Source organism: Cajanus cajan, chromosome 10, assembly GCF_000230855.2.
Source record: "Cajanus cajan strain Asha chromosome 10, NIPB_CcT2T_4, whole genome shotgun sequence".
NCBI classification, from domain to species: domain Eukaryota; kingdom Viridiplantae; phylum Streptophyta; class Magnoliopsida; order Fabales; family Fabaceae; genus Cajanus; species Cajanus cajan.
Window position 1 is genome coordinate 42386963 of NC_138526.1, and position 13172 is coordinate 42400134.

The following is a 13172-nucleotide window of genomic DNA, read 5'->3' on the forward strand; positions in this document are numbered from 1 at the left end:
TTACTCAAAAAATATTTCATTTTATAATTATTTCACAAATTCTTACTAATTTTTGTATAAATCAATTGCTTTAAAACAATCAAACTAACATGATTATATCAATTGAATTGAATGGTTTAAGTCTAACTTTTAAAATAATAATTGAAATAAAATAAAATTCATGAAAATAATTTTAAAATATATTAGGTAAATAATTTTTATATATAATAAAATTAAAGACAAGGATTAAAATAATCAATGGAGTGAATGTAATATTCATTTATAAATATTTAAATAAATTATAAGTAGCAAGGTATTATTTAATTGATGTTTAAAATAAAATATTTTATATTATCTAAATGAAATGATTTTTAATATAAACTGTTATATACATATTTAATTAATATAATTTTAAAATTTATATGTATATTAGATATATTTTAAATAAACAAATTTTATATTAAAATTTAATTTATAATTAAAAAAATAAAAATATTTCAAAATATGACTGTTGTTAAATCAGTTTCCTATGGTGAGATCATATTCATATATAATAATATTAAAAGTATATTGATCTACTGGTATTATGATTAATCTATTAGTTTCAAGCTCTTAAATTTGATTAAAAAATATTGTAACTAATTTTTTAAAATAAAAGGGTATAATGGTCAAAAAAAGTGGAGACAAAGGTAGTTACTGAAAAGGGTATCCTCTTTATATATTAGTATGAATTTTTAAAATAAAAGGTATAATGCTAAAAAAAAGTAGAGACTAACATAATTACTGAAAAAGGGTATCCCCTTTATATGTTAGAATAGATATACAATTTCTTTTAAAATTTATTTTAATTTCTAATATATTATGAATGATATATTTTATTATTTATAATATTTAATATTACATTTCAATCTACTAATTGAATTTTAACATTAAATTTTTAAAGAAAAGTTACAATTGACTTAAACACTTAAAATATATTCTAATATACAACTTTTATCTGTACAGATGAATTTTAGGAACTTAAATTAATAAAAGAAATTAACAATTCAAAAATAATAATTTTATCTTTATAGTAAAAAATTTGAATTAATAAAATATTATGATCATATTGTAAAACTTTAACTTTAAAATAAAAATATATTATATTCATAAAAAAATTATTTAAAGAACTTAATTTCTTACATTAATAAATATAATTGACATAAATTATTTAGAAGAGAAGTCTTGTTTGATTAAATAATTATCTAATTAATTACAATTTTTTTACAATTAATTCATTTTTTTATTAATTCTTGTTAGATATTTTAAATGATTTAATTTTAATAATAAAGTATGTAATCTCACCATTTAAATAAAATTAACTATATATAATATTATATATATATATATATATATTTTTATATATAGTAAATTATTATTTTATGCTATCATTTAATTATAAATTTTATATATATAATAGTTGGTATGAAAAATTAATTAGTATTATAAAATTTATTAATATTTAATAATTTAATTTATTAATCTTTTATGATAATATTTTTTAAGGTTACTAACGAATATTTTTTAATTTTCATTGAGATTGGAGATGGATAAAATATCATAATTTTTCCACGGAAATAATCCGTGGGTAAGACCGTCTGAAATATGCATCCTACTTTTCCCACGGACAGAATCCGTGGGTAATAGCATCTAAAATTTCAGACGGAACATATCCGTGGGAAATATCAGTCTGAAACATCAAAATTTTCCCACGGACTAAATCCGTCGGTAAGGTTATCTGAAATTTCAGACGGAAATAATCCGTGGGTAATGAGTATTTTTCTTGTAGTGTATGATAAATAGCCATATTAATTAGAATTGAATCATCAATACTCCATTAAAGCAGCAACCAACACAGCATTTCAGGATGAACAAATTAAGTCATCCATTAGGTATTGCCGTATTGGCCACCATATTTTGAACGAGATGCATGAAAAATGATTGACACATCGTTCAGCTTCTTTCCTAATTGGGAAAGTTACCTTTATCCTATCTAGAAATGAAATTAGTAGCCTCCCTTTTTGAGAAAACAGCCCCACTTCTTAGTTTCCATAAGGATCACATCACTGCTAACTAAATCATTGGCCATACTTTTTCTTGTCAAAATCACCATTTATTTTGACTGAGTTTTGAAAACAGTTTAAAATAGACCTTTTCAAATTTTCAATTAAGTTATTCTGGTACGTTATTTTTACTAGGTGTCAAAAATAATTTTTCTATTATTTTTAATCTTTTACGTGGTTGTGATGAAAAAGTTAAAGATTTCAAGAAATCAAGAACGTGGATGTTATATATGGTGAAGATTGAAGATAAAAATTTTCAATGGCCAGATAGTTAAAAGTTATTAGAAGTTACGAGTGGTTAGAATTTTTGTTTATAATATTAGTTTGAATTATGTAATAAGTGTTGAAATTTGGAACTTAAAAATAACCATGTATATTCTAAATTCCCGACATTCACGTATCGGCAAATTGTTATATTGTTCTTAATCAACATTTCTATAATTTGTATTTGATTTACAACCCCGTTTACGTATTATTTATCTCCAAGCTTAATCTTTCACTTTTTAGTCCCAATTTATTTTACAAACTCTTTATACACTTTAATTGCTTTCATTTATTTATTTTTTAACAATTTGTTTCCATGATTAATCTTAATTTACGATTGATAAAAAATTAGCCACCCTAGATAATAAAAAAGGCTTACAACGAATGTTAAAGCGTCTCTAAAGAAATTAAGTAAATGTTTCATTCCTCCAAAATTTATGAAATTATGTTTTTTGGTAAAAGAGAAAGTACCGAATTTCGCTGTCAAAACTTAAAAAAAAAATAACCAAAGAGCAAAACTTTTCCCCATAGTTTTAAAAACCGGACCGGTCATCGAACCGGTTAAGGTACTGGGTCAGTGGGTCAAAGGTTGAACCGCATGACTCGATTTTTATTTATTTTTATTAAAAAATATTCATATTAAATATATTTTATACTTATAAATTTTAATAAATTCATATCTTATTTTAAATTTTAATTTTTCTATATTATTTAAAATTATTTTTATTTTTATTTTGTAAAAAAAATACATAAAAAAATTACATGTTAAACAGTATATTAATACAAATTAAAAATATAAACAATATGTACATATATAATATGCTTGCAATTAATATCACAAAATAATATATGTAATATTTACATAGATATTGCATTATTAAATATATAATTTAAAATTAATAATATACTATAAAAGTTATTTAAGTTGTATATATTGCAAACAAATATATTAGAACAAGTAGTCATTGTTATATTTAATAAGACTCCTTGCTTTTTCATTAAGAGATTCAATTTTCATTATTATTTTTGTGATTTATAGTCCCTTAAAAAAATTTAAAAAAAAATATTTAAAAAAAGTGGTTGAACCGGTTTGACCCACCGGTTCACCGGTTGAACCGGAAAATTGACCGGTTCAATCCGGTTTGAAACGGGTCGACTGCATAACCGATCCAACTTCAGATTCGGACCGGCTGGACCACCGGTTCCCGGTCCAACCGGTCCGACCGGCCGGGTCGGTCCGGGTTTTAAAACACTGCTTTTCCCCTCGATTTCATGATTTTAATAAAATTAAAATATATCACGTTTTAACGTCATATTTTACTTTATTTTTTAAAATATACGGAGCAAATTAAAGGAAGATAAGCATATCTTATGTACCATCATGTTTTAAGTTATCTATTAAATACTTTTGAAAAAAAAAAGTGTAGTCTTACTAAATATACTTTAGTTGGTTAATGGTAACGTTGTGATATTTGGTTTTGAGGCATATCACTTTTGCTATGGGCCATTCTCTCTAAGGCTGGCAAATTTGATATGGAATGAGGACTTTGGTGGTGGTCCAATAACACCGTTGGAATATTTGGACATGGGTTTCTATTAGCCCACTCATTTATTAACCTTTTTCAACTTCAACCAATAACAAAACTTTGTTCTCTCTTACTTTCATGAAAGGGAATCTAATTTGCAATTCTTTTTTTTTGCTTTATACTTTTTTTTCTTAATTTGGTAATTTCTTTTTGCCAAAAAATTCCTTTCCAAAAATTAATTTCCGTAACGTATTTTTTTTTAATGGGCTGGATCCGGAAATTGTGAGATGGTTCAGAAATTAATTTCTAAAATTAGGGGGGTGTATTGAATTAGGATTTTAAAGGACTTTTTTAGTTAAAAAAAATCATGCGGATTTTAAAAGACTTTGCAGGATTTTCATGACTTTTAAGATTTTGCAGGATTCTACAAGACTTAAGGATTTTAATGGATTCTGCAAGACTTTTAAATCAGGATTTTAATGGATTCTGTGGGATTTTGTAGAATTTTCTTGGATTTTTGACATTTGATAAGATTTCAAAAAAAATTTCATACATTCAAATTTAAAGAGTCAAAGACAAAAATAATAAAAAAAATAATGTCTAGATAATTAATAATAATAATAATAATAATTCTCCATAATATCTTGTCCTCTTAAATAGCATTCACCCACATATCCATATCTATACTAGTCCTCCAAGCATTAGCGTATTTTCGCTCTTGTTCCTGGATTTGAATAATAGGTTCAAAAGTATGATCTTCATTAATTGGTAACGTTGAAGATGAAGGTTCATCCACCGCTTCAATTGGAAATTCATCAGAACGACATTCTTTACGTAGAAAATTATGTACTGTTACACATACTAACACAAGTTCTACTCGTGTCTTAAATAAAAATGGAGATGCTGACTTAAAAATTGTGAACCATGATTTAAAAATATCAAATATTTTCTCGATCACATTCCTTAAAGACGCATGACAAAGATTGAACAATTCTTTCTCATTTTCAGGGTTATTACCCTGACCTGCAAAATCTTGTAGATGATACATTACACCTCGAAATGGAGCTAAAAATTGGCGTCGATTAGGAAATCCACAATCCACCAAAAAAATAGTTACCTAATTACATATGCAATATATATAATATTAGTATAATAATAATAATAATAATAATAATAATAATAATAATTATTATTATTATTATTATTATTATTTAAAGAATAAGCATTTAGATATAAAGAATATATATATATATATATATATATATATATATATATTATTTTAGTTATATATTATATGATAATTTTTAACGATATTTATAAATATAAATTATTCTAACAAATATTTTAACAATATTTCCTCTTTTAAAAAATAAGCTAATGAAGACATAAATTCTAAACCCTAAAAAAATTAGATACTGCAACGCCTTATGTTAATTTTCTTTTTAAAAATATAAAAAAGTCCTAATTTCACAATATAAAAAGAAAAAGAAAAATTCATAAAAATAAAATAAAATAATTGTTGAGTCATAAAAGGAGGAGAATAAGAGTAACAAACTTAAGGGAAGAAGATAAATCGCAATTTTTATGCTAAGAGGGTTCTTCCCCCAATTAAGATCAATTTTCATCTCATTTTACTCACAGAAACCCTAACAAATTCATCTTATATATATATATATATATATATATATATATATATATTGTAGAGATTATAATATCAATTTCATCTTTCACTTTTTTCTTTTATTGACGTGTGTTATAAAAAAAATTACCACTTAAAAGTTAAAATTTTAAGCATTTTTTTGTGTTATAAAAAGGAACAAATTCAAGTACATAGAATAAAATAAAGCAAGTCAATTAAAGAGAACGAACAGAAAAATAGAACAAATCAATGGCACTATCATTTATATATCGGAGTTTCACAAAATAGGAGAATGAAATGAGAACAATACTACAATATTATATATGAGCAATGAACAATAGTGCAGTATTATTAGCAAGAAAAAATGGAGAAGATAGGAGCATAGAAAAAAAAGATAAAAAAACTCACTTGAAAATTCTTGGAAAGTCACTTCAAACAATCCTTCAAAATCCGATGGGTTTGGATGAGATTGTTTTATAAATTTGGTATTTATAGATAACACTAGAAAGTCCTTCAAAATCCCTCTCACACAACAATCCTTTAAAATCCTTATATTTTTGAATACCAATGGATTGTTTTTAAGTTGTAAAAAATCTCAAATGAATACCAATGGATTTTAATGGACTCTTTAAAAATCTTGAAAATCCTGATTGAATACCACTGGATTATTTTTAAGTGACATAAAATCCTGATTGAATACCAATGAATTTTTTTACTCAAAAAAAGTCTTTTAAAATCCTACGAAATCCTAAACCAATACACCCCCCTTAGTTTAATGCATTCTAAAATGTTAATATTTTAACTTTTTTTTTTAATAATTTTGTTTAGATCTTTCATATTTGACAAAGGCAGTGGCACGGCGAAGCTCACTAGGAAGGAGAAGCTCACTTTTTCTTTCAAAAGCTAAATCATAGAATTGCTAAAATTTCTAACACTTTCCGAATTTAAGTTCTTAAATGTATTAAATATACTCTAAAATCTAAATCCAAAACATCCACAAAGCCATTAAACTAATCATAAAAACGCAAAGAAAGATACAAATCAATAAAAGATAAAGTGTAAATAAAATAAGTTTAATAGTTATCCACATGCAATTTAAATTTGTTTTAGATTATATGTGTATAGCCATTAAACTAATCATAATTTGTAATGTGATTAATTGACATAGTGATGAAGTATTTTACACTCATACAGATTATGTGATACTTAACAAGAAATTCATGTTCAACCTCATTGTTTACGAAAACTTTTTAAATTAATGACAATTAGAACCCCCTTTCATACATTTGAGGAAGGGAAAAAGCCTATGTTGATGAATAATTAACCATTGGCCCAATAAATGGGAACTTGGGCTTTCAAAGCCAGAATTACATAGGACCCATATTATGTCTGTTGAGACATAAAAATTGTCATATGTTTCCATAAATTCTCCTAATCTTTGGGATCAGACATCAAATCCAAAGTCAAAGTGTTCTGCTACATGTCCCAAAAGGCATGTTTATGTTGGGTACTTGCGGTTCTAAATGTCCACATTCTACATTCGTTTTTCAATTGCTCCCCCGCTGATCACGCCAAAGTTAAAGAACCGTTCCTTCAACATCACTCCAAAACAAAATGGAATATCAAAAGTGCAAACATGCTTTCAACTAATCATGCCAGTCATTGAGCTAACTTTAACATTTTTGCTTCCAATATTCATAGACAACGCTTTCTGTATCATTACTTTAATTGATGAGCTACAAGCCTAGAAACATCATCAAATTGATTATTCTTTAAGCAAAATGTCCAACCCTCAACCCTCTCTTGCATGCATTTATTTAATGCCTTTCAGAATTTGTTAATTACAAGTCCACTTGGTGGGTGTAACTAAATCTGCTTGGTTAGAACCTGCATGGCACGTATATTTCCCATTTGAATTAATAAATAACCACACCAGAAAAGGTAGCAACTTTTCTTTTGGTTTCTGTATTTTTTTTTTTCAACTATAGTGCTTTGTATGAACTTAGACCATCTTCAAATCTAGACATGTGTGCTACCCACCATAATCAATTCCTAACTATATGTTTAAGTTTTGGATACACACTTGTTAAGTACATAAATTATGGAGAGAGAATTTTACTGTTTGTAATAACCTTATTTAAAATGAATAGTATTGCATCCTATAAAAATTACATGTACGACCGAACCTATTAAAAGAAGGAAAAAAAAAAACACATTTTAAAAATAAATACCAAAAATGATGTAGACTCATTTATATTTGTCTTTATTTTCTCTTTCATTCTTTTTTCAATATAAGAATTATCTTTATTTATATACTTTATATCGGTCATATCATTAAATTAATCAATATGAGATCTTTTATACACACTTCTCAAATTAAAAATTAAAAATTTTAAACATAAAATTTACATAATTAAATATATGTGGATGATTTCATAATGACCTTATAACAAGTGATACGATAGATACAATAAACTTTAAGAAAAATTTTGATATTATTTTAGAATGTGAATTTAAATTTTATTTTAATCTTGCGAAATTAATTTATAAGATAAAAATTATCTTTATTTATATATTTTATTTTTATTATATTATTAGTGAATATGAGATTTCTATTCTACCTAGTACTATTCTGATGATGAGTGGCTTAGAAAGCCGGTCCGCCAATTAATTTTGGAATTCATATAGCAAAAAGAGGGACTCATCTAAGCAATGAAAAAGGAACAAAATGAAATGGTACTTTTTGACTTAAGACCATAGTGATGTCTCAGCACTATACATCTGTGTTTCCCATGCTGGAATCCCCAAAGCTTGCACATGCAGCATGGCTTGCAGGTCATTACCATACCCCACACCCCTTTTCCCTTCCACAATCCCCGCATAATTAACCGGCCTTTCATTTATAGCACTTGGTCCTCTCTATAAAATGACCCTCACAAAATCACTCTCATAACACTCACCTCTCACTATCACTCCACACTATGGCTTCTTTTGGGAACCAACTCTCTTTCGTTTTTCTGTTGGTTCTTGTTATCTCCCCCCAAATCCATGCCAGAGAAGGCAAGTTTTTCAGCTTGTTCACCCATTTCAGAACCATCTATAATGTCAAAGACCCTCTAGCTAAATCTCCAACACTAGCACCAGAACCAGCACCAGAACCAACGACAGCACCAGGACCAGCACCAGAATTAGTAACAGAACCAACACAAACACCAACACCAGCATCAGCACCAGGACCTTCAAATTCACAAGCAATTGGATCAACAATACCATCAGGGCCAGCACCAGAGCCTGAATTTTTTGAAAGTGGAGATGGTTATGGCCTCTATGGTAGGGGCTCTTATAGCCAATACTCTCCCACCAAGGAGACTCCTACCACCACCACCACCACAACCTTTGGAAATGAGCTTCTCAATGAAGACTTCAGTGATGAGAGCCACAAAACTGGCTACCCCAAGACCAACTTCTACAACAACAATGAAGAGTACAGAAACAATGACAACACTAACGAAGAGTACAGGAAAAGTTACAGCAAGAATTATGTAGATAACTATTCCAACAACAACAATGACAAGGAAAATTACTACTACAACAACAACAACAACTACTATAGCAGCAATGGCTATCAGGGGCAGAGAGAAGGAATGAGTGACACAAGGTTCATGAAGAATGGCAAGTATTTTTATGATATAAATTCTCATAATGAGAATTATAACCTTAATGAGTTCGAATCAGGTAGAGGGGGCACCGAAAATGAAGGTTACTATGAGAAAAATCAGTATCCAAATGAGTTTGACACAATGGAAGAGTATGAGAGGCAGCAGGAACAACAAGGGTACACTCCTTGATTTTTTTTTATTTTTTATTTTATGAAGTGAGAGTGAGGGATACACAGAATGCTTGGACATTGAAAAGAGAATACTAAGTTATGAGGTAATTGTGATGCTTTACTTTCTGTAGTTTCATCCTTGATCTCGCACATTTCATGTTTTGCTGATCAAAGCGATGGAAAGTATGCAGTTTTATCATTTGTGCAGTGTGTGGTTATATCTTTGGTGTTTTTCATTGGAAACTATATAGCGTTTGTGTTCATGTAACAATTAGGAGGCACAAGACTTAATGCCTTTGTTATATTATGACAATTTTTCTGCCTTTAATTTCTCTGTGAAAACGTGACTATTTTCTTTCCAACATAAATAACTTAAGAAAAGGAGTAGGATACTGTACATTAATTTGGGAAACTGAGAAAATTACTAAAAATAAAGCCAAAAATTTTAAATGCCCCGAAAAGGATCGTGGAAAAACATGATTTATGCATGCTCAGTGAAATTATTAGTGATAATCATCGATGCCTGGAAGTTAGATTTACTCTAAAACTATAGAACCGGCACGCTCATTATTCAAAGTTCAAATATTGATACATATAAAGTGGTCTAAGAGTTTAACAGAACATAACTTTATGGACAATGAATATTTACCAAATTAACAATGCAAATATGCAATCACATTGCTGTGAAGATTAAAACCCTTTATTTACATTCTCTTTTCTTAGTTGATCCATGGACGACGATAGTTTAATACAGAACATATTCACCTTTTTTGCTTTTATTTTACATCTCATTTTCCCTTTTTTCTTTTACTTTTACAATTACTATGTAGGTGGGTATCCAAAGAAAATACCAATGGGCTCAACAAAAAAAGAAAAAGAAAAAGGGAAACTCCAATGGAAAAGATATGGTTCTCTGTAAGGATCTAGTGAACCTGCATTATCGAAGTGGTGCCTGCTTTAGATTATGTTTGTATTTCTAATAAAATATTTTGTTGGAAGAAATAATAATATATTATTTCAACGATTTTTACGTCTTGCAAAAAATAGTCTTCAAATATAAATTAGTGTAAGCTAAAAAAAACTGTGTTTGTATCAACAAAAATAGACAAAAAGACGTGGAACGAAGTGGAATATAATATTAGGTTTTATTAAATTAAATTTCATACAATGCCATTAGTCTTCAATTATAATAAATGAAAAAACTGTACTCACTTGCCATGAAATTTGTTTAAATGAGATAAATAAAAGTTAAATCAAGTGAGAGAATGAGAAAAAAAAAACAAAAAAAAAAAGTTAATTTATATTTTGTGAATCATAGACATGTTTATCATTGTTTATAAATTAACTACATTTTTTTCTTTTTTATGAAAATTTTCATTATTTTTTAATTTTAAAAATAATAATTTTTCAGTCCATTCTTTAAAATTGTTCCTTAAAGCTAGTATATTTTTTAAATCACAATATGCATAATATTTATGATATAACTTAGGAGTTAAAATTGAATAAAAGATAGGTCTCATTTAATTATTGACATTGCATTAACAATTTGTTCTTTCTTAATGTACAAATATTGTTATCTTATATAAACGATTGTATGTGTCACTTAAATAAATAAATAAGAAAGGTTAATGTTCACCTAAAACTTAGAAAGGAAATTTATGTCATTTAAAAAAAACTTTAAGAAAGATCAATGTAATTTTCCATAATAAATTAGTGAAAAGACTTAAAATGAAAAAACAATATTAAATACGATAAAAATCACTATTCTTTATATATGAAAAATAATTTGTATAAGAAAATTATATATAATTTATTTATTTATATAAAATAATAAATATATCATTTAATTAAATTATGCTTATAAACATAGATTAAGATATTTTTTGTCACGTTAATTATCTTACTTAGTATTTTTATTTATAACTATTTTAGTACTAAATTACTAAAGTTATTGATAAAGATTAAAATAAAACACTAAGAAAATGTCAAGATCTAAAAATGAAAAAAAAAATATTTTGCATGGACTAAAATAAAATGAAATAATATTTTCAAGGACTTAAAACATATTTAAACTTTTAAAATATTATTTATTATATTAATTATCTTAATTAAAATTATTTATTTTGTTAATCATTTTAGCACTAAACTAAATAGAGTTAATAATAACAACTAAAAAAACATTTTTAAAAAATGTCAAAGATCTAAAAATATATAATAAAAAAACTGTAAGGACAAAAATAAGATAGAGCGACTTCATAATCCAATTAATAAATTAATTAAGCATAATATATAAATATTAATTAAACAAATTTATTTTATTAATTTTAAAAAATAAAAAATATATCGACCATGAAACCCAAATGTTGACCTCCCATGGTTTTATGATGTGATTACAAGCAACCATACTCAATTATGGGACATAGATTCGTTATGGAAGATAAATTTTGACTTTTAGTGACTATGTGATGTAATAATAAGCAACTATACTTTTTTTTTGGTGTTGAATAAGCAACTATACTTGATTATAGAAATCAAATTTCGAGTTTTAGAGAATTTTCACTTGTGAAATAACCAATTATGTGGATTGTCAACTATCAAATATCAATACATTTTAGCATTTTATGGAATTTCATATAATCAATCATGATCATTATATAATTAATTATATGGCCTTATTTAGAGCATGTTTGGGAAAAATAAGTTCTTTTATGAAATTGAAATTTTCAAGTGTATGATTGTTTCTCAACAATTTTTCTTCTTTTAAGTTGATTTATAACATAAAAAAAAATTGATTATTTGTTGTTTTCAAACAAAACTAAATATTTCAAAATTATTTTTCATCAAATTTGCCAAAACAAGAATTCATCGTGATTATATCGATTTCACAACTTTTTTAAACACACATAAATTGTAAAAAGGAATATTTGTAAATTATTGTATGACATTATTTTTACTTTTTTATTTAATCTAACATAAATCAATCAAAATTAATCTTTCCCACAAATTTCTTATATTTTTCTTCCACTAAACAATTTTAACTTCCACTTTTTTTTCTCACTTTTTTTTCCTCACATATTCCCTCTATTTTTTTCTCCTTTCATCTTCACTACCAAACACAGTGGAAGAAAGGACATAAGAAATTCCGCAAATCATTTTTCCTCAAGTCTGTAAACACACTTGTGATGTTAATTCTTGACATGAGAGATAAAGAATATTTAAAAAAACAAAAATGATAAAGGTTAATTAATAACTTTTTTTTTTGTAAAAATAACATTTTTCTTATATCACAGTGTAACTATTTTGGGCACAAAAAAAAAAAATTGTTGGTCAAAATAATACTAGATTTGATCTCCGTAAGTACAATTTTAAATTTGAGTCTTGTATATATAAAAAATTAAGACAAGACATCTTACTAAAAAAGGCCAATCAACTTTTCTGAAAAAGATTAATCATCAACAAAATAATGTTTCATATTAATAACATGACTAAAAAAACTAGATTAAAAAAATATAAATAATTAAAATTAACAAAATAAATCATATTTACCTTAACTTTTAATAAGTTAATTCATATAACTTTCCATACAAGTTAAAAATAGTTATTGTATCTCAATTGTCTTATAACTTTATTATTATTAGAAATCACAAAATATTACAAGTATCGTTTTTATCTAATTAACATCACTTATAATTTTATAATTTTTTAATAAATAAATTAATAACAAAAATACGTTAGAAAAAATATGTTAACTATTTGTATATTCATGGGCTGGGTAAATTGTTTCACTGACGTACACTCGTGTGACATTTTACTTCTAGATGTGGCTTAGTCCT

General features: G+C 26.1%; 1 protein-coding gene across 1 annotated transcript; it reads left to right on the plus strand.

The window, feature by feature from the left end:
- Positions 1 to 8440: 8440 nt before the first annotated feature.
- On the plus strand, positions 8441 to 9667 carry LOC109810406 (E6-like protein). The gene has a single exon (XM_020373867.3). It carries the CDS (start codon positions 8492 to 8494, stop codon positions 9356 to 9358), a length of 867 nt encoding a protein of 288 aa, XP_020229456.1. The 5' UTR covers positions 8441 to 8491; the 3' UTR covers positions 9359 to 9667.
- Positions 9668 to 13172: the final 3505 nt, after the last annotated feature.

Excerpts from the sequence above, each read along its gene's own strand:
- LOC109810406 (XM_020373867.3), top strand. The coding sequence starts at position 8,492 with ATGGCTTCTTTTGGGAACCAACTCTCTTTCGTTTTTCTGTTGGTTCTT.